General features: G+C 45.0%; 1 protein-coding gene across 4 annotated transcripts in view; it reads right to left on the bottom strand.

Moving 5' to 3' along the window:
• Positions 1 to 20,982, bottom strand: part of CLUAP1 (clusterin associated protein 1) — a 30,141-nt gene extending 9,159 nt beyond the window's left edge. For 3 of the 4 annotated variants that reach the window (XM_005224555.5, XM_005224556.5, XM_005224557.5), the window contains exons 1-9: positions 20,927 to 20,980; positions 18,156 to 18,267; positions 17,035 to 17,119; positions 14,703 to 14,882; positions 11,649 to 11,744; positions 9,388 to 9,471; positions 4,879 to 5,012; positions 2,687 to 2,828; positions 767 to 839 (exon numbers count right to left, since the gene is read on the bottom strand). In XM_005224555.5, coding sequence (XP_005224612.1) covers positions 767 to 839; positions 2,687 to 2,828; positions 4,879 to 5,012; positions 9,388 to 9,471; positions 11,649 to 11,744; positions 14,703 to 14,882; positions 17,035 to 17,119; positions 18,156 to 18,267; positions 20,927 to 20,948 — 928 coding nt within the window. In that variant the 5' untranslated portion in view covers positions 20,949 to 20,980. 4 annotated transcript variants of the gene reach the window in all.
• Positions 20,983 to 27,975: the final 6,993 nt, after the last annotated feature.

Below are 27,975 nucleotides of genomic sequence, written 5' to 3'. Positions count from 1 at the left end.
TTGCCTAAGATTCAGGAGAGAGAGCCAGAGAACAAGTATAACAGCAGAGAGATACGGAAGGAAAAGACACAGAGCAAGAGAGCACGCAGACCTGCGGTCCCGGGGACACCTCCCGCGAGCACGCGAGAGAAACCATCACAAGAAGAGAGAAACAAGCGAGCAGAGAGTCTCGGAGACGCAGCCACCAACCCCACGTGACGACCGGGTGCTGCTACTGCGCCCAGGGCTGACCTGACACCCTGGTGAAGTCTGTGGATGAAGTGGGCTGACCAGCCTCGGGGAAGACTCCTTCCCAGGATCTAGGTCTTACATGTAGGTCGCCCCCATTTCTCTGTAGGTGAGAGCCTAGACAAAGGACTCTGAACTTTGGGGGGACACGTTCTGGGGGTGTGGTGGGGGACTACCTTCAAGAAGATGCACTTGTACCCCATCACAATACTTGCTGCCCCTCAGTTTGCCCTAAAATAAGGAACCCTACAGACTGCTGAAAACAAGATTTCTTCTATAGTTATATATAACTCTAACTAATAACTATCATTTAAATAGGGGAAAATAAGATTTCAGTTGGCATGAAAACCAAATGTGCTTTTAAATGGTATGTAATTTTTAACACAACACTCTCTCTCAAGCTCCTGAATCAAAATAGTACTGATAAAAAAGTTGTGAGAAAATCACCTTTTAAAAAAATAAAATGTGCGTGTTAAGTTTTCCAAGGCTGAAAACACTAGTCCAGAAAAAGCACATCTGTTTAAACGTGTGGACTTACTTCCACTCTTGAGCAGACGTTTTCCTTCCTCCTTGAGCTTGTTTTGCATCAGACGGAGAGTGTTCTCAGTTTCCTGTGGAGCAGGAGAAACAAGAGCCAGGAGAAAGGACCCTTTTGGACTGTTTTATTCTTCTTTACCATGTAAGTACTGCTAGACTTGTGATGCAAAAGCAGAAAAGACTGAGCTCCAGGAAGGGGAGGAGGAAACCTGATACCCCTTCTCCGTCATCACCCCAGGAGCCGGATGAAAGTGGGGGGCTCCCAGCAAGGACACATTTGGCCAAGATGGGCCTGACCGGCCTCCAAACCCAGGCTCCTTCCATCACACCTAACTGCCTCTGAAGAAAAGCAACAACACAATGAAATGTCTGCCACCCATGCTGGCGTGGGACGTGGACACAGAAACAGATGCATCCGCTCTGGGCCTTTTGCTAATAAAATAAAGCAGGAATTTACCATTTTCCTCCCCTGCACAATTCTAGCCCTGAGAGGTGCTAACTGGTGGAAGTGATCAAACAGGAAAAGAAAGAAAGACAGACTCATCTTAATTCCTAGGATATTTTTTTAAAAAGCCAATACTTGAGTTGGGTTATAAAATGTGACCCTGATTATTCTCAAGAGAAAATGGGAGAGGAAATCGGCTTTAAAAAAGGTGCTGTTGTTCTAAACATTACAAAGGAAGCAGTGTTCCACGATGAGATATTCTGAGAGACCACGAACCAGAAGCCCAGGAGCAGGTGTGAGCCGGCAGGTGCTGCCGAAAGGACAGTGGGCAGGGAGGGGCCCCTCAGAAGTCACCCCAGCTGCCCTCTCGCATCCCGAGGCATGTTCTTCCTTACGTTTTCCAAGCCCAGGGTGGCCCAGAAACAGAACAAAATGGTCAGCTTATTTTCACTGTCTCTTTACTGCTCTTTCCCAGATGCTCAGTGTTTAAGATTTCCAGAACCCCAGGGGCTTTTCACTGCCCTCAAAATGTGCCTGTCCTGGGTCCCCCACTCCTGCCTCTGCCGTAAGCAAGAGTGGCAACAGGTTCCCTGTCCAGATAAACGTGTCCAGATGAAGGTGATAAGCCACTCACAGCCAGCTCTCCTGGACAACTAAGCAGCATCACCTAATTCAAATGTCCAGGTTTGTAAGAAGGCAAGGATGACCTTTATACCAAAAGTTGTCAAGGACAGCAGGGGAAAGGGAGGTTGCAGACCAGTTTCACAGTGAACATAAATTTCAAACGACGATTCTTGGGTTAAGGAGAAATATTCTTAGGGGATAAGGACAATTCAAAATGACAGCAATCCAACTTCCTTAGTTCTGATTCCATATTTATCAACTGATGCTAGGACCTGAAATACTCTTTCGTAAATGACTTTACACACTGGGATGAGAGGAACCTGTAAAACAACTGGTCAGGTTCAAGGTCATACCTCTTTCCCACAATAAACTACAATGCTTTATAAAGCAGTTTCTGAAAAGCCAGTCTGGATGATTCAATTAACGAGGGCTTGAAAATCTTCCAGTGAATTAACCAAGCAAGTTTTTAGATCTGTCCTCAGGACGCATTACATAATTTGTGGGACTCAGTGCAAAATAAAATGCAGTTAAGAATTAAGAATTTCAAGACAACGCAGCATTAACGCCAGCCCAGGAATTTCTAAGCCTGCAGTTATAACCAACTGCCCAGGTCACGTGGTGGCCCTGTCTGTAGCCCTGACTGACCAAACCTGCCATCAAAAACCTGACAACTTTTGAGTCCAGGCTATACAACCAGGAAAACAGAAGCACCACATGAGCCTGATCAGGGAGAAAAAACACTCATCCGATATTCTTTCTCATGATGCTCTTTATAAACCGGCAAGTCAACAAGTACAAAGCAACACACGGGAACCGAACCAACGGTCTGTGCAGAAGGGACTCAGCACTCACCTCAAACCTCTCCTGCTCCATCCTGTGATGATCCTCCAGCTGCTGCTCCAGATAAGCCAGATTCCGAAACTTCTCGAGGTAAATTTCATACTGCTTCTGCAATTCCTCCTCAATCTTCTCATATTCATCCATAAACGCTGGCCTAAAACAACAAAATGAAAAAAAAAAAAAGGAAAGATTAACCAATACACAAACATATAGTAGCTTGAAATTGGTATTCAGAGCCCCAGATTCCATCCTGGCTTTCTCTGGAAAGCCTTTAACTGGGGGAGGTTCTTCATTCTTGTAACAAAAGCTAATTTCTCCTTTTCTCTCTCCTCCCCACAAAAGGAAGATACATTTAATCAAAAATTAAGATGGGTTCTTTGTAAAAGCTAGAAAAATATCCTGAAAGTACTAAGAATAAAATTAAAATGATGCCTAATTTCATCACTAGGTGTTACCACTTAATATTTGACATTCATCCTTCCAGACTTTTTGGTGCATAGGTATATACAGAAACGCATTTCTTTTTAACAAACATTAAGAATATTATCTTAAATGAAGCTCTAGGGTCTTTTTTTCTCATTTGGTATGGCACAGATTTCAATACAGTTAAAAAATAATCACAAACTGTATACATCTCTAAAAATCAATAAATTAAATGTATGCATTATCTTGTGTGCTAAATCACTTCAGGCGTGTCTGACTCGTTGCACCGCATGGACTGTAGCTCGCCAGGCTCCTCTGTCCATGGGATTCTCCAGGCAAGAATACTGGAGTGGGTTGCCATGCCCTCCTCCAGGGGATCTTGCTGACCCAGGGATCAAACCCCTGTCTCTTAGTCTCCTGCATTGACAGGAGGGTTCTTTACCACTGGTGCCACCTGAGAAGCCCCATGCATTAACTTAGCTGGGCTTAATACTCTGCTGTCTGCATGTTCCAAAATTTAATCAGTCCCCTAAAAAAAGAAACAAAGATTGCTACAAATTAAAGCCAAATTTTAATTAAACCAAAATATAAAAACTTAAAAACAGTGACTTCCCGGTTACTAAGACTCCCTGCTCCCAATGCAGGAGGCCTGCGTTCTGTCCCTGGTCAGGGAACTAGATCCCACAAGCCACAACTCAAGATCCCACATGCTGCACCCAAATAGATAATAAAACTAATTTTTTAAAAACTTAAAAAAAAATGTTTAAACTGGTTTGCTGAATTTTCTATTTTCTATTGTTGATCTTAAAGAGAAACCTCTCTTCTTTTAAAACAATGAACAGATAAACTAGAAAAATAATTCTAAATCTCTTGGAGTAGAGGAAAACAGAAATTTTTCTATTAAAAAGATCTGAGGCTTAACAAAATTGAATTTAAACTTGAAAGGCAGAATTTTTTAATGAGACAAATCTATCCAGTGACCCTGATTCCAGAGGCGGAACGGGCCGGGGCGTGCCCTTGAGGAGGAGGAAGCCTGATGCTCTCTGGGCTACTGTCTGCTCTTCCTAGGCGCTGCCTTCCCGCAGGTCTCAGGACAGCAGCCAGAGTGCAGGCCAGGTACCAGTGTCCCAAACAAGCAAGGCATGTTCAGAGTGGACACAGCAGCTGGACAGAGGAGGAAGGACAGAGAAAAATAATGGAAGAATGAAAAGGGACGAAGAGCAACAGGGCAGAGCAAGGAAAAGCAGATACAGAGCTGCGGGGGTTGGCGGGGAGGGAGAATGGGAGATGGAAGCAGGGAGGGAGGCAGAGAAAAAGAAAGAGGTGGGGGCAAGAGAGAGTGAACCCCAAGAAAATGTGAGGTGCATGCTGGAAAGGGAAGAAGATGAATTACCAGTGAGGAATTATAAAGCTCTAAATCCAACTCCAACCAAGAAGCAAGAGTGTTTCTATTCCCACCTAATTTATGGCAGGACACGGGTCTGGGGAGCCAGGCCTTGTATAACAACTTCCACCATCTGGATTTACTTACTTTGCCTTGCATTCCAAGAAGCTAAAAGGCTAGAAGTGGGGGTTCAAGAATAAAGCAGTTTTCCAGACATACCGAAAGCAGTCAACAGACGGAGCCCAACAGTGTGCTTGTTGGAACAAGAGACACACGTACATTCTGCAGCAGAGGTGTCCCACGGCCTGAAAGGCTAACGCCACTGGCCGCACACTCCCTCGGTCTGCTCTGACTTCCAGGGGCAGCCCTCCACTCAAGCCCCGGTGTTCACACCTACCTGACGCTCTGCAGAGTCTGCAGTCGCTTCCGATTTCTTTCCAGCTCTAATTTCCTCTTTTCGATTTTGGCTTCTAAGTTAGCTTCGTCAGAGGCCACATTATTGAGCAGGTCTTTTGTCTTCTGAACCTGTGCCTACATTTAACAGGAAATGAAGGAGACAAGGTCCAGTAAAGGACCTCGACCCGACTCTGAAAGAGAGGGGCTTCTCAACTCCTCAGGCCCAGCAAGACCTCGGGAAACAGAAACAAAGGGAAGCAAACAGATCAAACCCTCCCCCGAGCCATCGCTCACTTAACCCACTATTTCCAGGAGGAACATCACAGAGGCCCAGGAAAAAAAGGATCCATTTTTCTTCCGTGAGAAGGTGTTTCTGCCCAGGGAAACGAATGCAGGTGGAAAGAATCCTGCGTAGGAAAGTATCCTACGCAGAGCCTGAGACCTGTCGGCTCACCTGTTGAGATGGTTACACCTCACCTGCAGGTGATGGTCCGCCTTCATCTACCTGGTTCAGGCTTCTCCCAAGCTACAAAGAACTGACTTACAGAACAGATGCACAAACAAGCTTTATCTTAGCTTCACTTCCCTGGAGTTTGCTCAGATTCATGTCCACTGAGTCAATAATGCCATCCAACCATATCATCCTCTGCCACCCCCTTCTTTTGCTTTCCATCTTTCTCCATCTTTCCCATCTTTCCCAGTCTTTTCCAATCAGTTGGCTCTTCCCATCAGGTGGCCAAAGTACTGGAGCTTCAGCTTCAGCATCACTACTTCTAATTCAGGGTTGATTTCCTTTAGAATTGACTGGTTTGATCTCCTTAGAATTTACACGTGTGGTCTGTTTACCGGAGAAGGCAATGGCAACCCACTCCAGTATTCTTGCCTAGCAAATCCCATGGACGGAGGAGCCTGGTGGGCTGCCGTCTGTGGGGTCACACAGTCGGACACGACTGAAGCGACTTCGCATAGCATAGTCTGTTTACCTGCAGGCCCCTGAAATGCTATGTGGTCCAGAGAAACTGCCTAAGGAGACTAGACACATTCCACGACTCTCAAGAGTCGGCACACACTTGGAAGCAGTCACTTTCATTGATAATTTATGGCTTAATTTTTGTTGTCTAACTTCACTAACCATTTCCAAGGTGCCTTCATGAAGACGAATCTCATGCCACTAACTTGTTGAAGGTACTCACAAAGCCCAAGCAGGGATCCGAGTTTACTCTCAGAGGAAGACAAAGTGGGTCTCCATTTTGAACAAACTACTCAAGCTAATGGCAACACTTCTGTAAATCAGTCAGATTAAAACCTAGTGAATCATCTATCTGACCTCAAAAGTAAAGTTTTTTAAAAGGTTCTGGGACGTTCCTGGTCGTCCAGTGGCTAAGACTCTTTGCTCCCAATGCAGGAGGCCCAGGTTCGATTCCTGGTCAGGGGACTAGATCCCACATGCAGAAACTAAGATCCCACATGCTGCAACTAAGACCCAGCTCAGCCAAATAAATATGTATTTTTTAAAAAGGCTCTTTTTAAAATAAATGGCCTATATTTTATAATCCCTTTTAAGTTTCCAGGTTGTTTCATTTTTTTTGAATTATCAAATATTATGGATATTTTCCAACAATGAAAAGACACCTTAAGAGATTTTCACCAAGAAATGAACTGTGCTCTCATTCGGCAGCCTCAACAGGCCGCCCTCATTGTTAATACACTTAGTAGAAAAGGCACATTTATGCCATGCTAACTTGATTCAGCCAGAACACTCACAAGCACAAGAGTATTATCATTAAAATTTTGTTTTATATTAACAATTACAAACTTACAAAGAGCTCAAGTATAATACAAAGCATTTTTCCCTGACTTAGATGAGAGTGAGCCGCTGACTTGATGCTCCATCACTTCTAAATACTTTAATGTGTATTTCCTGCAATAAGGACTTCCTCCTATACATCCAGACAGAAGACGAACCCTGACGCACAACCTCATCCAACCCACAACCCACTGAAGGCCTCAATAGCAGACAGGAGTGACCCTGGGCATTCATTCAGTCACCAGGTCTACCTGGTATCCTTGGGTCTGGACAGCTCCTCAGCCTCTCCTGGAAGTTCAGGGCCTTTCCACTGCTGAAGAATAGGGGCCAGGGCACTTCAGAATGCCCCTCAACCTGCCTTCATCTAATTAGCTTCAGATGATGCACCCTTAGCAGAACAGCGCAGATTATCACCGCCCCCTGCCTTTCAACAGGCACGCATTATTCTGACCTGCTCCATCATGGAAGATGTTCACCCTGATCGTTGGATTAAGGGAATGTCTGTCAAGCTACTCATATATCACTCTCTTCTAAATTAATGAGTATCTTGTAGGGAGCTACTTTGAAACCATGTAAAAATCTGCTTTTCATCAGTTTGCAATGTATTCATTTACCTTTTATACCTGTGAGCATTCATCCAACAGTCTATAATCCATTACTGTATTTATTTTGACACTTAACCTGTCTCTGATGTGGCTGGGGGAAGCTCATTCAGGCTGGCTTCTGTGTCCCTTTCACATTCTTTGAGTACTTCGTGCTTTCTGGCAGAAGAAGACCTTGTATTTTCTTCTCCCAGCTCTGGAATCAGTCATTTCTCCCAAGAGCCCTGCTTCCCTTTAGAGCCCAATGGCATTTAGAAACCAAGATCTGGGGGCTAGGTGTCCTTGGGGCTAAGAAACATGAATGCGTGTGTGGGTATGCATGCCTATGTACATAATATGTCATACATAAGGTATGTGTACATAAGATTCATTCCCATAACTATCTATCTATATTGAAATGCATTTAACTGTCAATCAACACCTATGTCAGGGTTTGCTCTAATTTTTTCCCTTTCCATATCAGTAACCCCGTCTCCAATGGTGAGAACCTTGGCTCCCGCATCTTTAATATATTCCCTCATTTGGTCAAGTTGCCGATATGGAACCGTCTCCCATCTGGGCTGCCCCACACCTCCCCCGCTGCTGAGGCTCTGCCTCTCTGTGCTGAGCTGACCAGGGAGTGTCACTGTTACATGACAAGAGGACTATAAAAACCTATCCATCTTGGAGTTCTGTACAACTCTCAGCAAATTTTGTTTTATAACTACTCCTAATTTATGTAAGGCCCCTCATCTCTGTATACTGAGTAAAATGAACCTCTAATAATGAAAGTGGAGAGTGAGAAAGTGGGCTTAAAGCTCAACACTCAGAAAACGAAGATCATGGCATCTGGTCCCATCACTTCATGGGAAATAGATGGGGAAACAGTGGAAACAGTGTCAGACTTTATTTTTGGGGGCTCCAAAATCACTGCAGATGGTGACTGCAGCCATGAAATTAAAAGACGCTTACTCCTTGGAAGGAAAGTTATGACCAACCTAGATAGCATATTCAAAAGCAGAGACATTACTTTGCCAACAAAGGTCCGTCTAGTCAAGGCTATGATTTTTCCTGTGGTCATGTATGGATGTGAGAGTTGGACTGTGAAGAAGGCTGAGTGCCGAAGAATTGATGCTTTTGAACTGTGGTGTTGGAGAAGCCTCTTGAGAGTCCCTTGGACTGCAAGGAGATCCAACCAGTCCATTCTGAAGGAGATCAGCCCTGGGATTTCTTTGGAAGGAATGATGCTAAAGCTGAAACTCCAGTATTTTGGCCGCCTCATGCAAAGAGTTGACTCATTGGAAAAGACTCTGATGCTGGGAGGGATTGGGGGCAGGAGGAAAAGGGGACGACAGAGGATGAGATGGCTGGATGGCATCACCGACTCGATGGACGTGGGTTTGAGTGAACTCTGGGAGTTGGTGATGGACAGGGAGGCCTGGCGTGCTGCGATTCATGGGGTCGCGAAGAGTCGGACATGACTGAGTGACTGAACTGAACTGAATAATGACTGAATACCTACTATGTACCAGAGTCTCTGTATGACAGACTGTCATAATGAATGCCCATGAGGACCCCACATGGCAGGGACTGTTTTATGGATGAGGAAAGTAAGGCACAGAAAGGTTAAGAAACCTGCCTGACGTCACACAGGGCAGGGTTCAAGCCCAAGTAGTCTGAGTTTCTGTCACTATCTGCCTTCCAAATGAATGATTCAGATGCAATGAGCTTATAATAACTAACCATGGATGATTAGTAAAGGATGATGATCATTCTATTTATTCAGTGTTTAGAATTAAGATAACCTAGAAATAATCTAGATGCCCAACAGTGAGGAAATGGTTAAATAAGTTGTGAAGAGTCCATAAAACAGTATTTACTGAAAATTTTAAGAGAATTATTAAATTAATAAAACTGACAAAATTTTAGTAACACGAAAACAATAACAAGGGGAAGATAACAGTAAATCACCTAGCTATTCCAGAACATGCTCTAAATTTTTCACTTCCCCACTAACACGTTCAATCTTTGTTATGAGGCCCAGCTTGTTCTGTCCTGTAAAACCAGGAACTCACTATTTTCCAGTTCTAGGCACAAAAACTTTAAATACAAGTAATCTTACCAGAATATCTTTTATTGCAATTCTCATCACTTTTTCAGTCTCATTTATTTCCAGAGGTCTGGCAACTGCTTCTGTTCTCAGTTCCTATAAGAAACAATGAAACGAAAAAAAAATTTTTTTTAGAAGAGGAATTCTCAAAACCAATTCCCAGCTCTAGATATGGCTTATGGACTAGTTCTCAAAGTTTCATTATGACGTGGTCTCCTATGCAGCAACACTCCTGCCGTCACCTCCTACAAGTATCGTCTATGACTCTCTGCCAATCTGACCTCTCTCCAGAGCTCAAGGCCCCACTCTTCAGCTATGGGCCCCCAGGACCCCAACACCATGGGAAGCTGAACTCACCACTCAGAATCTTTTCTCTCCAAATCTGCTTCTTTACCTGCATTCCATTCAGAGACCCCAAACCAAGTGCAACTGAACTTCCTGTCTGAGTCCTCCGCCAGCCTGCACTGTCTTCCTTATGCTCACGGCCCTCTAAGCTGCTTATCACTGACAACTGTGCCCAGTGAGAAGAGTCCACGCGGCCCTGCCCCGGCACTGGCCACTAACCGTCACGGGGGCATCTGCACCTATCATGTCAGTACGGGACAGTTCTGAAAGCTGGAGCTTTAACTGCGTGCGGTTATGGGGTTCCGGGAGCACCTCCTCAAACCCTGCCCTGTGCTTCTTTCAGTCCGCGGTGCACTTTGTCCCCCCGCCGGGGAGTGCCACTGAGCACAGGGACACGACCTCAAGGACACAGAACAGAGCCTCCCGGTCTGAGGCTGGAGTCGGCCCTCGGGGAACGTCTGCTGAGTGTACCGGATGGGAGCTTCTGCGGATCACAACTACACAGAATTCGACAAGTCGGACACTCAGGGCCTCATGGCTCCACGGCAACAGCTCAGCCTCTGACTGCTTCGTCAATTCACTACAGGCTGGCGTGGAAAGAGCCCCTCGGAATCCTGGTGAAGCCTCATAACGAAGCCAGGAAACTCTGCTGGTGAACAGCGAGTGACCAGCTCTCATCTCTGGGTCTGCAAGGAACACGATCAGACACACATTCACCGCACTATCAACAGAAAACACGGGATGACACACATTCACCGCACTATCAACAGAAAACACGGGATGCCTGGAACTGCCTCGCTGCTTATGTAAACCAGCTGTCAGACACCACTGGCAGGTTTGTTCTGCCAACCACACGGCACCAGGTGGCAATGCATCCAGAGCCGGGATGGTGAGCCGGCACCAAGTCCCCGCATGCAGTCTGCTTCTAGGGCAGAAAGGAACAATACCATCACACTGAGACAGCAATGCCAGGACACGGGCGAGGCAGTGAGAGCAGCCACGGATGGCACACCTGACGGGGATGCAGCCAACTAAACGCATCTAATTCAGAAATATCAGATGTGCGCCCATAGGCTGCAATGCCATAAATCCTCACAGGTAAGAACCAACACTCCCATTTCTTCTTCAACCAGTAGCTAGCTCCCAAACTCTGCTGCACACTGGGATCACCTGCAGAGCTTCAAAAATCTGGCTCTCACTTGCAGACATTTCAATCCACTGGTCCAGGGGACGACCTGGATGTCAGGTGATTTAAAAGCTCTATAGGAGCTTCAAGGGCGTTTTAGGAACCCACTCTTCAACAGCTCCTTAAACACAGAGGACAGAGCATCCACCTTGACTGACAGGGGCTAAAATAAAGACTGCAAATAAATTTCAATCGTAACATCAACTTCAACTGACTGCCTAGATTAGTAACTGGCTCCCAAACTGATTAAGTGTTAGAACCACCCAGGAGACTTAAAACTCCTGATGCCCAAGTCACATTCCGTACCAGTGACATCAGCATGGAAGCCAGAAACCAGCAGTTTGTAAAGATCCCCAGGTGATTCCACTGGGCAACGAGATTCGGGAGCCACAGGCTGGAGGAGCGTTTTGTTGGGAAGCACGCCGAGGCTGAGGGCACCGGGGCGAAAGCATTGTGATCAATAAAGTCTGCTACAGGAACAAGAGGGAGAGCTGAGGCAACACGGCACACGTTTGCCATTCCTGAACCAGATGCCAAAGGCATCAGAAACAGACGCGAGCCCACCAGGAGGAGGAACTGCAGCTCATGGATTGTACTTTCCTGCAATGTATCTCATTTTATCAGGTACTGTTTAATGAAACCAAGAGAACAGGAAAAAAGCTAATTGGAAAAGAAACCCTGGAAGTCTGCTCAGCTGAGGAGGTAATTAGGGAGGTAACGGAGGTATCTGAACACCACTCACCCTCAGCTCCACCTCCTTGCCCAGCAAGTCATACAGAGACGCTCCTTTGGAAGTGATTTCAGAAGCAAGCTGCCTTGCTGCTTTTAAATCTGCAATCTAGAAGGAAGATATCAAAAACAGAAACTTCATTAACAGGTTTTCAGCATGCAGAAAGAACCAATCTGTTCCTATCATTGCCTCCTCCAGTCAGAATACTTATCTAACTATAGAACGTGTTTTCCCTGAGACATACTTACACCCCATAGACGAGAGCTCCCAAGACACCAGTTTAGGAGACACTGATCTAAGCACAAATTATATCAATTCCAGGCCCCCTGGGTCTCTCTGAAAACCCCAATGTCAAGTCAAATGCACTCTGCAAGAGGAGGTGTGTGGGGGTGTAAGGCTGGCACGCCTCCCACAATGAGGGGCTCTGGCAGCGGCGGGGTGAGCAGAGGAGGGGCAGCCTGAGGACACAGTCCTGTGCAGCCCTGAGGCCCTGTGTTCACCCTGAACATGTTCAGGGGGCACTCCACAGGCCACCGAGGCTTCAGAGGAGTTCACTGGCCCAAAGCGCTCACAGCAGAGCCGCCGCCACAAGGCTCTGCCGTGAGGATGGTGAGGACGACTGAGCACGCAGCCCGGGGAAAGCTTCTCTCTCAGGGTATGCATGCCGCAGCCTCCTCCATGAATGTGCTACATTTCCAAAGAGCCAAGTATTTCCCAGTTCTGGTCTCTCCCCGCTCCCCCAGTCAACGAACTCCCACCGCCTTTTCAAGCCACCTGCAACAACGCTCCTTTTTCACTCACAGTGGGCGACTCGTCCGGTTCCTAGTCCTCAGGACTCTGCTTCCACCAGCAGCGAGCTTCCAGCTTCCCCTGTGGGAGTCTTCTCACCACCCCTCTCCACTTCTCAGTACTGGAATCAGCAGAGTTCAGCCCCTCAACCTCTTCCCCTCACACTCCCCACAAGCTCCTGGCTCAAATGCTGAGATCCAAGCTACAAGTTGAGGCTCCATGTCTCCACTAGGACACTTCAGAGGTGCTGCAAAGGCAACGTCCCAAACCAAACTCCTCATCTTTCCTGCCAGACCTGCTCCTTCCGAACTCTCCTCTGTTTCAGCGGATGGCAACCCCGTCCTGGCGGGAACTCATACCCACACTCCAGAGCTGTGACATCTAACACATGCCCACCAGTCACATGCCAGTTTTAATGTTAAACCATTTAAAATTAAGTAAAACTTAAACTCAGTTCCTGGGTTGTACTGGTGATACGTGGCTAGTGGCCACCGTGCCGCGTGGCACAGGCCACATCCACCAGCACAGGAAGGGTGACTCGGCAGAGCCGTTTCAGACCTTCCTTATAGCGTCCACTTTCGCTCAACCTTTTGCCTCCTGGGGCAAGCTGCCCCCAGCACCAGTGCCCTGCAGCCTCTGAACAGAGCTGCAGTCAAGGACCCGGGCCCTCTGGCCAGTCATGTTCTTATTAAGAAGATCTGCACCCTAGGTCTCTTTATCCAAGGTCTCGGGCCCAGGTCCTCTTCAGTGCCTCTGCCGACCTGACTTGGGAAGGCAGGGCAAACACCTGATGACCCTCTCCCCCATTCAGTCCCCACCACGTTCCCACTCTGAGCCTCCCACACCTTGGTGTGGCGGGGGGGCCGTTAAAACTGCCAGAGCAGTTCTATGAAACAGGGAGTCGACACTCCCTCTGGCTCTAGCCCCTTGCTTACACCACAACAGCTAGTGATTAAAGACACAGCTTTCACGTTTGGCTTATTGCTTTAACTGAGTCCTCCGACACCTCACAGCTCCCACTCTCCCCAAACTCAGCTGAGCGCTCACTGGCCGCTCAGAGTCACAGGCACCATCACCTCGGGCTTTCTCATAGGTCTCTCTGCTCCCACCTTTGCCTCCACACTCAGTCTGACTCAATCCAGCAACCACAGTGATCCTTTTAATATGAGGCTTCAAATTATGGACTTCTCTGCTCAAAACTCGACCACTTTCCACCTCAAAGTCTTGGCAGTGGCTTTCCAGGGACCCCAGGGCCTGTGGCAGCCTCCCCTCCCAGCTCTCATCACACGGCCCCCCTCGCATTTCCTCACACACACACAACACACCCTCCACTGAACAGCTTGCTCCTTCCCTCCTTCAGATCTTCGCTGAGACATCACGCAGTCCCTGAGGCTGTCCTATCTCCCAATTTAAGGCCCTCCCCCAGCACCAGGGCTTCCCTGGTGGCTCAGAGGTTAAAGCGTCTGCCTGCAATGCGGGAGACCTGGGTTCTATCCCTGGGTCGGGAAGATCCCCTGGAGAAGGAAATGGCAACCCACTCCGGTATTCTTGCCTGGAGAATCCCATGGGCAGAGGAGGCTGGTGGGCTACAGTCACAGGGTCGCAGAGTCGGACATGATGAGCGACTTCACTTTCACTTTTTCCAGCACCTCAGCCCCTCCCTCTTCACCATCCATCACCCGTTCAGCCCATCTGACATGCCGCTCCTTCTGCTGTGCAGTTCAGTCTGGCTCCCCCAGCGGAGCCGCAGGAACTGAGGAGCCTGTGCTTGCTCATGCCTGTACCCCCAGCACTTGAACATAAATAGCTGAATTTAGTGTCCCTTCTGCTTTGATCCAAATGCTGACAAGCACAAAACTGGGTCTTCCCTGGTGGTTCAGTGGTTAAGAGAATCTGCCTTGCAATGCAAGCAATGCAGGTTTGATCCCTAGTGGGCGCACTAAGATCCCACAGGCTGTGGAGCAACTAACCCCGCATGCTGCAACTGAGCCCATGAGCTCTGGAGCCCAAGTGCCACAACTAGAGAGTCCATGCACCACAATCGCAGACCCTGCTTGCCATAGCGATGATCCCCTGTGCCACACCTGAGACCCAACAGGGACAAACAAATTAAGTTTTTGAAAAATTAAAAAGCAATGCTGATTAATGAGCTCAAAACTGACAAACGGCCCTCAGTCAGGGAGTAAGGAAAGGGGTGCTCCTGTATTGCTATGTTCCAGTTCTGAGTCTGAGAAATAAACATCCCATCTCTCACTACAAGCCCTGCACTGTCCTCACCTTGGAGCCAAGATCAAACTTGAACTTGCTGACGTCTTCCTCTGCTCGTTTAGAGCCCTCCATGCCTTTGGTCTTCATAGCGTTGTAAAGGACAGACGTGATCTTCAGCAGTTCTTTCACTGCGTACCCGTCTGCCTGATAAAGCTTCTTGGTATTGAGTTTTATATGTGCCTTGGTGGCCTATTTTCAGGCAAAAAAAAAAAAAGTTTAAGATCCTTTCCAGGTAAAATTAAACCAAAGCCCATGTAGGTCATTTGAAAATGTCTCTGTCAACAATTGGTACATAACCAAAGCATATTAAGAGTCCAACTTTCAAGTCACTCTTATATAGTGAGTGGGTACACAGCCTGGTACAATCCTGATGGAAAGCAATTTGGTAAATGACAATAAGATGATAAATGCACGTATCTTCTGACTAAGAAACTCCAATCCTAAGAACTTATGATAGGAATATACATTGTCACAAACAAAACTGCGTGTACAGGTTATCTGTTACAGCACTGTTTCTAAGCACAAAAGTTACCAACAACCTAAATGCCAACCTGTATAAATTATACAACTTATGGTATAAACAGGCAAGCAACACTACTCAGGTGTAAGAGAGATGAAGAAATTCTGTCTTTATTTGAAAAGTTCTCCAAAATATACTATTACATAAAGACAAGATTCTAAACAGAGGTGTAGAGTATGCCACCACTGGTGTAAAAGGAAGGAAAAAGAATATATATCCTATTTGCTTAAATATGCCTAAAGAAACTGAGAAATATTAAAAACAGTGATTACTGGGAATGGAACTGGGCTGATGGCAGACAGAACAGAAAGTCATTTTACTCTATATTGTTTCATGATTAAAAAAAATTTTTTTGAGCCATAAAATATATTGACTATTCAAAATAAGTAAATGAAATTCTTTAAAAAATCTGCATGCTATTTTAATGACATTAGAAAAGTATTATCTAGCAGCAGTCCTTCACCTGTCTGCTCTCCTTCTGAGAGTGTATCTTTACTTAAATAAACTATCACTTTACTTTCTTAACCTCTCAAAAAGAAAAATATCTGTATAAAATTTTGGTCCACTTTCTTCTCCTTTAGATCTACCATTCAAATGCATATAATTTTATTAAGTAAAAGCAGAAGCATATAGTATCTGACATGAGAAATAAATACTCCACATCACTAAATTAATAGAGCTTAACTGAATTAGGTGTGTTCTTTATTATTTCTCAGAAACAGTAACTCATCTTTCCTACTTTATCTCCCTTTACTTTTATTTACCTAAGTGACTATGTAACATGTGTCTCTTCTCCTCTGTCCAGTAATACAAATGTTACATAGTGCAATTTATAACATCAGTAACTCGATTTATCATTAGCCTTCATGTTCAATTCCTCTTGTCATATGGTATTTCCGTAATAACTTCATATATTTCAGTCAACCTTATGCTTTCCAACAAAGATTATAAAAAATTAAGATGTTAATTCAAAACCATTATTAACATTTCAGACTAAATAACACTGGGCCCATTACTGGGAGTGATGTCACGAGAGGCCCTTGGACAGCTACTGCTTCAATCTCAAAACAGCTTCCTTTGGGCAAAGCAACCTGCGAACCTTCTCTTATAGAAAAGCTACCCTGGAAAAATTATTTGTAGGTGTCATTGACAGTATGGAAGTCATTTATGTCAGTCGGCCGAACAGCTGTTTTTACATTTGTGAAGTCACAGCCTCCTGCTCCGGGGATTTCACCCACGTTTGTCAGAGCATGCTCAGCCTCTTCTGCCACCCCTCTCTGGCCGACGCTGTCCACCTGCAGGGCGCACACCTAGATCTAGCGGACCTGAAATGTGTCCCGTCGATAACACAGCCTGACCGTAGGATGAATGGCCTTGGGGCTTTCGCAGTGCTGACCGCCTTTCTGGTCAAAGGCGACATGGCTAACCCTTTTCTCTCACTGCCCCCCTGAGACAACTACCCTGTATACTGCCACCCCCGGTGCCTCACGGGACTCTCACATTCTTAACAAATCATGAGTTAAAAACAAAGAATTCAGAAAACGTTGTTGGTAAAATGACTCCACAGATAGTGCTGGCCATCACCAGATGAGACGTGAAGAAGCAGCCTTTCTGTGGAGAGTAAAAATAATCGTATACACAGTAGAGAACTATCCAATTATGTGATAACCTTTGTGTAGTAAAAATTGTTTAAACTTTTAAAAATGGCTCCACAGAAATCTGGTAATGGAGAGTGTTAAGAAAGCTGAAAGTAGCTCTAATTAGGCTCCATCTCCTTCCGATGCATTTAATTTTACAACTCCATCAAAAAACTGAACTCACCATGAACTGGGCAATTGCCTTAATAAAGAAAACTCGGTCTTGTTCAGTCTCGACATCAGAAGGGATGTCATTCTGAGGTTCGTACCTATCGTAGAGACAGAGAGACAGAGAAAGACACAAGTTAATTAAGCTGAAAGTTCAAAAAACAGAAAGTAAACTGGGAGTTCAGTGGATCTGTAACAGGAAGCTCTCTGACTCCCCAGCTAAGGCAGTAAGAGTAAGAAAGACCTCAAAAGCAACACAAAATACCAAACAACCAAGAGAACAAATCGTCACCAAAAAATAGGTTTCAGTTCAGTTGCTCAGTCGTGTTCAACTCTTTGAGACCCCATGGACTGCAGCATGTCAGGCCTCCCTGTTCATCACCAACTCTCAGAACTTACTCAAACTCGATGGATGCCCATCGAGTCAGTGATGCCATCCAACCGTGTCATCTTCTGTCATCCCCTTCTCCTTTGCCTTTAATCTTTCCCAGCATCAGGGTCTTTTCAAATTTCAAAAACCAAATCTGGGGCTTACAAAATTGAATCTATATCAGACAGCAAAGTTTAATTAAAATATCCAGAACTATTACTCTGGCTGACAGCCCTTGACTCAGCAGCGGGGCCAGAGGTCCTTTCTTCGAGTTACTGATGACATGCCGGGGTCAGCAGCCTGCAGCCCTCGGCCTTCTCCTGTACAGCTCGCAAGCTAAGAAAGGTTTTTACATTTTTAAAGGGCAATAAACAATAAAACACAAGGAAGCCTGACAGAGAGCTTATGTAGCCTGCAATGCCTAAAATCTTGATCATCTCCTTAGTAAAAAGTTTGCCAATCCTAAGCCAGATACTCAGCACGATGTGTGAGGAGGTCCTGTCGATCCCTGATGAAGTGAGGGGATGACGAGTGTGGACCAGCACCCCTGTCAGCTTCCTGCTGAGACAGTCTTTTACCACCTCCTGGTACACTCCCTTTCCCACAGCACTCCTTAACACTCATCTGACTTTTAACAGGTTACAGCCTAGCCTGTCAAATTTTGTTGAACTTTTCCTTTTGCTTCACAGAAGTATCCATTTTCTAGATGGCTAATGAATAACATCTCGAATCTATTCTTAAACCACAGTAAAGTGCCCGGTTCTAACCTTTTCACAAGCCAGAGAAGCACTTCAGATACAAGCCCAAAATTTGGGGTGCGGAAGTTTTCCATGGAAATGTGTCGAGGGTATCCCAAGGCTCTCATCATCTCTGTAAAATCTGTCCAAGGTAAAAAAAACACAGTGTCGTCAGCTCCTCCTCAAATATCAGCTACTTATCAGCAGATACTTCCTTCGTTTTTCTCTTCTTACTCCCAACCTACTGACATGTTTATGGACTATTTATCAACTCTCTAAGAGAAAAACAAAAAGGAGATAAAATGGCTAACCTGCTTCCTGAAAAATGTTTATTTGAGTTCAATGGGAGAACTGGAAACTACGTTGAAATACGGTTTAGGAATTGCCTGTGAATTTAATTTCTCTTTTGGGTATCTCAACTATCTCCTGGCTATCTTTGTCTTCACTAGTCAAAATGAGAAATATCTGGTCTTACCAAATGCCATAAAGAAAAATATTTTAAAATGTTAACCTTTTTTTTTGCGGAGGTGATAGTGGTAGGGTAAAATTGATGTCTTCGTGTTACTTAGACGGATGTTCAAGAGAATGATTGAACTACAGAGCAAAACTTGGCTGTACTATGAAACAGACTAAGGAACAGTAATACTAACACTTGTTCTTAATACTGCAATCACTAAGTTTTAAGCAAGACTTGCAAATAACATCCTTTTAGTTCCCATGATGTGCCAAGAATGCTTCTGACTAAATAATGTCTGTCTTCACTCTTCTTGAAGGTGGATATTCAAAATGTCCCAATGACATTCACAATAGGCTACCTGGTCATTGGAGATTAGGCTGAATTTCACCAGACAACAGAAGAGAAAGTATAAGCAGCGGAAAGAGCAGCAGAGGGCCTCTGCCATTGTTTGGGGGTATATTTAAATACAACAATGGAAAATAAAGCAGCAGCCCTCCCACCACATGGTGAGGCCTAAACACTTCCTCTTACTAAGTAGTAGCCAAATTCTGTTAATTCTGCAGGATCATCATCAAAAGGAGACAAGTAAGAGTCTTATCATGAACTGCCTAAAGCAGGCATTCATTTAAGGTAAAAAACATTCAGAAATCCTTTTGTATGCTTTTCCCAAAACAACTCCATTCAGTGTCCCTTAGCAGAAGGCTGGCAGGGAGGAGAAACATGTCTCTACAACATAAGGTCTCCAAGAATGTCCAAGTCCCAGAGGGGAGAGATTCACACAACAGTGCTGCTGCTAAGTCGCTTCAGTCGTGTCTGACTCTGTGCGACCCCAGAGATGGCAGCCCACCAGGCTCCCCCGTCCCTGGGATTCTCCAGGCAAGCACACTGGAGTGGGTTGCCATTTCCTTCTCCAATGCATCAAAGTGAAAAGTGAAAGTGAAGTCGCTCAGTCGTGTCCAACCCTCAGCGACCCCATGGACTGCAACCTACTAGGCTTCTCCGTCCATGGGATTTTCCAGGCAAGAGTACTGGAGTGGGGTGCCATTGCCTTCTCCGCACAACAGTGCTAGTAGGCATCAATAAACTGTGATGCCTCTTCCTATATATTTACATTATAGAGCCCTTCACAACTGAAAGGAGTAATCTTTAATGGGGAAATTTCAGGCACTGGCAACTATTAGAAAATTGGCCTTAAAGAGGCCCCTCAAATCACACCAGAGAAGGCAATGGCACCCCACTCCAATACTCTTGCCTGGAGAATCCCATGGATGGAGGAGCCTGGTGAGCTGCGTCTATGGGGTTGCACAGAGTCGGACACGACTGAAGTGACTTAGCAGCAGCAGCAAATCACACCGATTGGCAACACCTGCTACACCTGTGCAGGTGGGGCCAGTTCCCTGAACTGCTTCAGATTCAGAAAACGATAGCATATAAAAGGCAAGAGATTGATTCACACAGTCCCACGTTTTGATCCTGATTTCCACCCAGTTCTAGCTGTATGATCTAAAGCAGCTATTTCATCTCCCTGCCTAAAGTATTCCATCCAGGAATGACTCACCTCACTGTAACAGTGAGGACTAAAGTAAAATATTAAATGTAAAATATTTGCTTTGTAACAGATGTTCCCCAGAGCGGTGATAACTAGTTCTGTAATCCACATTTTTCCACTTCCCCACGCTCTTTGCAAAGGTACTTGGGTTCCCTTCTCCTCACCAGCCCCTTTTAGAAAGGGTGCAGGCTTTGGAGGTTAGACAACACGATTTCACACTCCAGCGCCAGCTCTTACCACCTATGTCCCCTGACCGAGGGACCTGACGTCTCTGTGCCCATTTCCTCGCCTAAACGTAAGAGAACTGCTGTTCAGAGGAGTAAATGAAATGATGGACACACACAAGACAGTAATCAACTACCTGACAGATCACAAAAACTCGAAAAATTTTAGCCTCAATCATTATTCACCAGCCCCCTCTTCGATTCTCTTGTTCGCTTCTCGGAACTCTAAGCTAACCCAGCTCAAAATTGGTCGCTTTGGAAAACGGTGTTTTGCAATACAGTAGCGAACAGACCCAAATCAATTAAAATTACATAAAATTAAAACTTCGGTTCCTCAGCCGCACTGGCCGCATACACATCCACAGCCTCCCATCATAGCAGAAAGCGCTATGAGACAGACTGGGGCGCTCAGCCTGGCGGGGGGCGGCTCGGGTCAGGGGCGCCCCTGATTTCAGAGGCCCCGGAGGGGGACTTCGGCGCGAGAGCCTTGGCGGGGCTCGAACAGGGAGCCGGGGACCGAAGCCCCGAGTCTCGGGAGGACCGCAGGTCACACAGGGCAGGGATGCCTTACTGCGGAGATCACGGAAAGACATGGCGCTCAAGTGCCCAGGATCCCGAAGTCTCCACGGCTAGCTCCTTAGCCCTCCTGGGTTTCTATGGCAACGCACGGAGTCCGCGACGGCGCGCAGCCGGGGCCAAAAAGACTGGAAGCAAAGCAGACCGGGCCCTGTGCGCATGCTTTGTATGTGCCGGAGCGAAGGCGGCCGGCAGGCGGCATAAAACGCGACGCTGAGGAAGCGGGTGTGGCGTCAAAGTTCCCTTCACACACTTTGCAGATATCTGCACTGGCCGACACGCTCTGGGCACCTAAGTGCCTGTGCAAGGCGGTCTACATACTACTTTTCATTCCCGCCTAAATTCCTCCAGAAAGGATGTACACGATATCACGAAGCCAGGTCTCCCTTTTGAGTCCTACGCCCGGCACTCTTTTCTCTGGCATGTGTAAAATGGCTGGCCGCGCCCGCATCCGAAGCGCCTGCAGCAGGAAGCAGTTGAGGCCACGGACTGCAAGGTGAAAGCCAGAGCGGACCGAGGGGCGGCGAGTGGGCCGAGCCGCAACCCGCGCGTGCGCAGCGGGCTCGGACTTTACGACAGGCCGGAAACCGGCGCGCCGGGGGGGTTGTCCTGGCAACTCTGAGCTCTGAAGTTTGGAGCCGGTTTTTCCGCGCAGTGGAGGGAGGGGGCGGATCGGGGGTGCACTGCGCCTACCCCGTAGCCAGATCAGCTGTGGTCTCGGTTGGGAGCACTTTCTACCCGGCTGCCACGGCTGGGGACAGGCAACCGGAAGGGCTGGGGAGGTGAAGTGAGCTGAGCCCAGAGCGTGGACGAAGAGGGACTACCAATGCTAAGATGCCCTCCGCCCCTGTATTGGTTTTAGTGAAGTAACAGATGAATGCGCTGACCTTAAAGATTCTCAAAATAGACCCGCACATACATGGTAATTGGGATAAATAAAGCCCTTTAGTAGAGAAAGAATAATCGTTTTAGCAAATTATCTTGGAACAATTGGAAATGCAAACAAATGAACTTGCATCCTTACATGTAAAGGGTAAAAACGATGACTTTTCTAGAAGAAAACTTGGAAAGCTTTGTGACTGGGTTAAACAACAAGAGCCCTTAGATACAATACACTAAAAGTGTCATCCTTTAAAAATGTTTTTTAATGAATTGGACTTCATCAAAATTTAGAACTGCTCTTCAAGACACTTTTTAAGAAAATGAAAAGGTAAACCCACAGTCTAAAAGAAAATATTCACAAAACACAGCTGATTAAAAAGACTTCTGAAACACATAACAAACTTTCAAAACTCACTGAAGAAAACAATGAGAAAGCAGATCAAAAACTTAGTTCACAAAAGATATGGCAAATGTCAACAAAAAATTAGTCCAGCTAAGAAACGCATAAATTTATTCGAGCCAACCTGAGGATTATAATCAGGCAAGGAGTCTTTCAGAAAGCTCTAAGGATGGTCCAAAGAGGAAAGGGGTGAAGCTAGTATCTATGTGATTTTAAGTAAGGGGTAGGTGCAATCAAGGGTACAACATTGTAGAGGTTTATTGCTATTAACAAGGAACAGACATTTTAGTTAATGGTTTAGTTCTTTTCTAAGTAGGCAAGATATAAGAAACTGAATTCGTACAATTTTCTCCTGAAAATACCTAACTATCTGAGGGCAGTTCTGCCAGTCTTCCGAGAGCACAAAATGCCTCATCCAGATCTTGGCCCTGAAGTTCCTTCGCTGTGTGTTGTATGTAGGTCAGTGACTGTAGTGGCAAATGACTCAATTGTTGTAGAACTGGAAGGTGGGTAACATTCTTGGTTTTACAGTCTCCTCTCTTTCAGTTTTAATTTTGACCAAGGCTTGGAGACATTTCATGACCAGTTTGTCACACAGCAATAGGAATGTTCACACCCAGGTCAAGCAAGGATTTCACTGACAGGCCACTCAATGTGCTATTATTGGACTGTTTAACAGTAGCCAAAAGCATCTGGACCATCTTGCCTATCTCTCTAGTCTGTTATGGTTCAGGAAATGGTTTTCTTTTATTGCTTCTTCCCATATCTAGAGTTACACTATTACAGTCATCAACTTTGGGAATTTCCTGGTGTTCCAGTGGCTGGGAACAGAGGAGGGAATTCCCTGGTGGCTCAGTGGTAAAGAATCTACCTGCCAATGCAGGAGACATTAAGACTTGGGTTTGATGCCTGGGTCATGAAGATCCCCAGAGAAGGAAATGGCAATCCAGTCCAGTATTCTTGCCTGGAGAACCCTATGGACAGAGGAGCTTGGCGGGCTACAGTCCATAGGGTTGCAAAGAGTTGGACATGACTGAAGCAACTTAGCATGCACAAGTAAGTATTGAAATTAAGAACTTCCGTTAGGTGTGGCCCAGTATCTCCCTAGGTTGTCTGACCCAGTCTGTCTGCACAAATCGCTGTCTTTAAAGGACTGTTTATACTGGCCTTGCACATAAAGTTCACCAAACATACCTGCATAGTGACCCCTGACAGGATTGAGAAAGGAACATTATCTTCTAAGGAGTTACATGGCTGGTATTAGAAGGAGAAAAAGGAATCTTTATAGTTGAGCAGTTTTTCTGCCGCTGCAGAGGTCTGGTTAGTGCATAATGCAGACACATAATGCACACTTGAGGGGAGAAGAGGAAGCACAAATGGGGAAAAAACTGATGTTAAATTTTCCTGCCTTAAAATAATGAGTCTTGTTTTCTTACAAGTAATAAGCAAAGGAAAGGATGCTTAAGATTATTAGTCATTAGAGAAATGCATATTAAAGCACAAGATATCACTAGGCAGTTATTAGAATAGCTAAAACAACAAATCACCACAAAAACCCTGACAGTGCTAAGGGCTTGAAAGGATGGAGAGCACCTTGGACTTTCATACCTGATTGGTGAGAATATGAAAGTGTACATCCACTTTGAAAACAGCTGGTACTTCTTACTAAACATACACTTAACATACAGTTCAGCAATCCCTCTCCCAGGTATTCACCAAAGAGAAACGAAAACTACTTACGTTCACACAGAAACCTATACACAAATATTAAGAGCAGCTTTATTTATAATTGCCCCAAACTGGAGACCACTTGGGTGCCCCTCAACTTAGAAATGGATAAACACATGTGGTACCATGGATTACCATTCAGCAATTTAAAAAAGAAGCAAACTGCTGAAATACCCAAGAACAACGGTGGCTCTCCAGTGCCTTATGCTAAGTGGAAGAAGACAGAGACTCAAAATGCTTCATACTATTGACTCCATTTATATGACATCCTGAATAAGATGAAAATATAGAGATAGAAAACAAATTAGTGGTTTCGAAGAGGAGCTGGATACGTAATAATGTAATAATGTGTGTGGGGAGGGAGTAATGAAACTGTTCTATATCTCGTGGTGGTAATTACATGACAGTAGCTGTTCGTCAAAACTCATAAATCTGGGGCTTCCCTGGTGGCTCAGTGGTAAAGAATCTGCCTGCCAATACAAGAGACATGGGAGATGAGGGTTTGATCCCTCATCTGGGAAGATCCCATGTGGTTTTTAATTATAGGCATCCTCAAGTGTGTGAAGTAGTGACTTAAGTTTCGTTTCCCCAATGATTTAGGACACTGAACATCTTCTCATGTGCTTATTGACTATTTGTGTATGTTGTTTGGGGAAACATCTGTGCAAGTTCACTCATTTTTAAAGTTGATTGTTTTGTCTTTTTGTTGTTGAGTTATAAGAGCTCTTTTTGTGTTCTAGATACTATACTCTAATCAGATACATGATTTGCAAGTATATTCTCTCATTCTATAAGCTGTCTTTTCACTTCTTGAGAGTTTGTGCTTTTTTGCAGCACAAAAATTTTCAAATTTTATAAAGACCAATTTATTCTTTTTCTTTTTTTGCTTGTGCTTTTGTTGTCATATCTAGGAATCCATTACCAAATCCATGGTGATGAACATTTCTTCAAAGAGTTTAGTTTTTGTATGTGGCGTGAGGTAGGGGTCCAGTTTCATTCTTCATTCATATATTTTTTAATATTTTTACGTTATTAATTTTTTAATTAAAGGATAATTGCTTTACAGAATTTTGTTTTCTGTCAAACCTCAACATGAATCAGCCATTCAGTTCAGTTCAGTCGCTCAGTCGTGTCCGACTCTTTGTGACCCCATGGACTGCAGCATGCCAGGCCTCCCTGTCCATCACCAACTCCTGGAGCTTGCTCAAACTCATGTCCATTGAGTTGGTGATGCCATCCAACCACCTCATCCTCTGTCATCCCCTTCTCCTCCCGCTTTCAATCTTTCCAGCATCAGGGTCTTTTCAAGTGAGTCAGTTCTTTGCATCATGTGGCCAAAGTATTGGAATTTCAGCTCCAACATCAGTCCTTCCAAAGAATATTCAGGACTGATTTCCTTTAGGATGGACTGGTTGGATCTCCTTGCAGTCCAAGGGACTCTCAAGAGTGTCTCCAACACCACAGTTCAAAAGCATCAATTCTCCAGTGCTCAGCTTTCTTTTTAGTCCAACTCACATCCATACACAACTACGGGAAAAACCATAGCTTTGACTAGACAAACCTTTGTTGGCAAAGTAATGTCTGCTTTTTAATAAGCTGTTTTATAACTTTTTTTCCAAGGAGCAAGCATCTTTTAATTTCATGGCTGCAGTCACCATCTGCAGTGATTTTGGAGCCCAAAAAAATAAAGTCTGACACTGTTTCCAGTTTCCCCATCTATTTGCCATGAAGTGATGGGACCAGATGCCATGATCTTAGTTTTCTGATAGTTGAATTTTAAGCCAACTTTTTCACTCTCCTCTTTCACTTTCATCAAGAGGCTCTTTAGTTCCTCTTCACTTTCTGCCATAAGGGTGGTGTCATCTGCATATCTGAGGTTATTGGTATTTCTCCCGGCAATCCTGATTCCAGCTTGTGCTTCATCCAGTCCAGCATTTCTCATGATGTACTCTGCATATAAGTTAAATAAGCAGGGTGACAATATACAGCCTTGACGTACTCCTTTCCCAGTTTGGAAGCAGTCTGTTGTTCCATGTTCAGTTCTAACTGTTGCTTCTTGACCTGCATACAGATTTCTCAGAGGCAGATCACACAGTTTGTTGTGATCCACACAATCAAAGGCTTTGGTGTAGTCAATAAAGCAGAAGTAGATGTTTTTCTGGAACTCTCTTGCTTTTTCAATGACCCAATGAATGTTGGCAATTTGATCTCTGGTTCTTCTGCAGCCATAGATATACACATATCCCCTCCCATTTGATATTCCCTCCCATCTCTGTCCCCATCCCACCCCTCTAGGTTCATACAGAGCCCTGTTTGAGTTTCGAGCCATACAGCAAATTCCCTTTGGCTACCTATTTTATATACGGTAATGTAAGTTTCCATGTTACTCACAACATATATCCCACCCTCTCCTCCCCTCTCCGAATGTCCATAAGTCTATTCTCTATGTCTCTTTCTCCATTGCTGCCCTGTAAATAAATTCAGTACCATTTTTCTAGATTCTGTATATAGGCATTAGAATACGACATTCATCTTTATTGTTCTGAGTTACTTCACTCTGTATAATGGGCTCTAAGTTCATCCACTTCATTAGAACTGACTCAAATGCATTCCTTTTTATGGCTGAGTAATATTCCATTGTGTATATGTACCACAACTTCCTTATCCATTCATTTGTTGGTGGACATCTAGGTTGCTCTTCATTCATATCTTGTTATATCATTATCCCAGCACTCTTTGTTGAAGTGACTATTAGTTCCTCCATGGAATAATCTTGATAATCTTGTTGAAAATAAATTGTCCAGCGATGTATGAATTTATTCTGGGCTCTCTATTCTATTGGAGAAGGCAATGGCACCCCACTCCAGTACTCTTGCCTGGAAAATCCCATGGATGGAGGAGCCTTGTGGGTTGCTGTCTATGGGGTCACACAGAGTCGGACACAACTGAAGCGACTTAGCAGCAGCAGCTCTATTCTGTTCCACTGGTCTAGATCTCTAGTCTTGTGCCAGTTCCACACTGTTTTGGTTACTGTAGTGTTGAATTGTATATAAGAAGTTTTTAAATAGAAAATCTTAGTCTTCGAACTTTTTAAGGTTGTTTTTGGCTTTTGGATTCCTTTGTAATTCCATATTAATTTTAGGATCAGTTTTCCTGTTTCTGCCTTTGAGGCCGTTGGGATTTTTACAGGAATTGCATTGAATCTGTAGATCACCTTGGAGAGGACTGCTGTCTTAATATTAAGCCTTCAATCCACAAACATGGTCTTTTTCCATTTAAGTCTTCTTTACTTTCTTTTGTTCTCTAGTTTTTAGTGCTGTCTTGCACTTCCATGATTAATTTTATTCTTTTTGTTCTTTCCTAGTGTATAGAAATATAGTTCATTGTGTGTGTTGATCACGTGTCCTGAGACTGCTCAACTAACTTATTAGCTCTGATAGTTTTACTAGCTCAAATAGGTTCTTTTATTTCCTTTGAGTGTGAATTAATTTCTTCTCTATATAGGACCATGTCATTTGTGAACAGAGGGAATTGAAAAGTTTAACTTTTAAAGAAATTGTTTCCCACTTTGGTGATATCATTTTCATCCCCCCATCCCCAACAGTATATGAGAGTTTTGGTTTCTCCAAACCCTTCCTCACACTTGGTACAATCCACAGGATACTCCATGGCCTACTCACGGGAAAATGGATGGAAAAGTTAAGGGACCTGCCCAGTCACCCAGAACCACCTTCTTGGCATGCTCAAAGCACTGATACAGGTCTCACCATGTCTGCGTCCCTAAACGTTCATTTTCCACCCACTGATGAGGACAAGGATACCCCAAGAGGTCACCCCAGGGAGTGACTCCCCAGACTGCAAGAGCCAAATCTGTTTTGCATGCCTGTCCCAAGCCAGAGAGACCAGGGACCTTCCCAAGGTTCTGCCCCATCCCCTTGCCCACCTAGCACCCTGCCCCGGCTCTGTACATCATCCCCTGCCAAACCTGGAGGTCCAAGAGATGAGGGAGTCTTCCCTGTGACATCACAGAGCTG

This window comes from Bos taurus, chromosome 25 (genome assembly GCF_002263795.3).
Source record: "Bos taurus isolate L1 Dominette 01449 registration number 42190680 breed Hereford chromosome 25, ARS-UCD2.0, whole genome shotgun sequence".
Taxonomy (NCBI): Eukaryota; Metazoa; Chordata; class Mammalia; order Artiodactyla; family Bovidae; genus Bos; species Bos taurus.
Note: the sequence above shows the minus strand (reverse complement) of the source record. Positions and strands in the feature narration are given on the sequence as shown.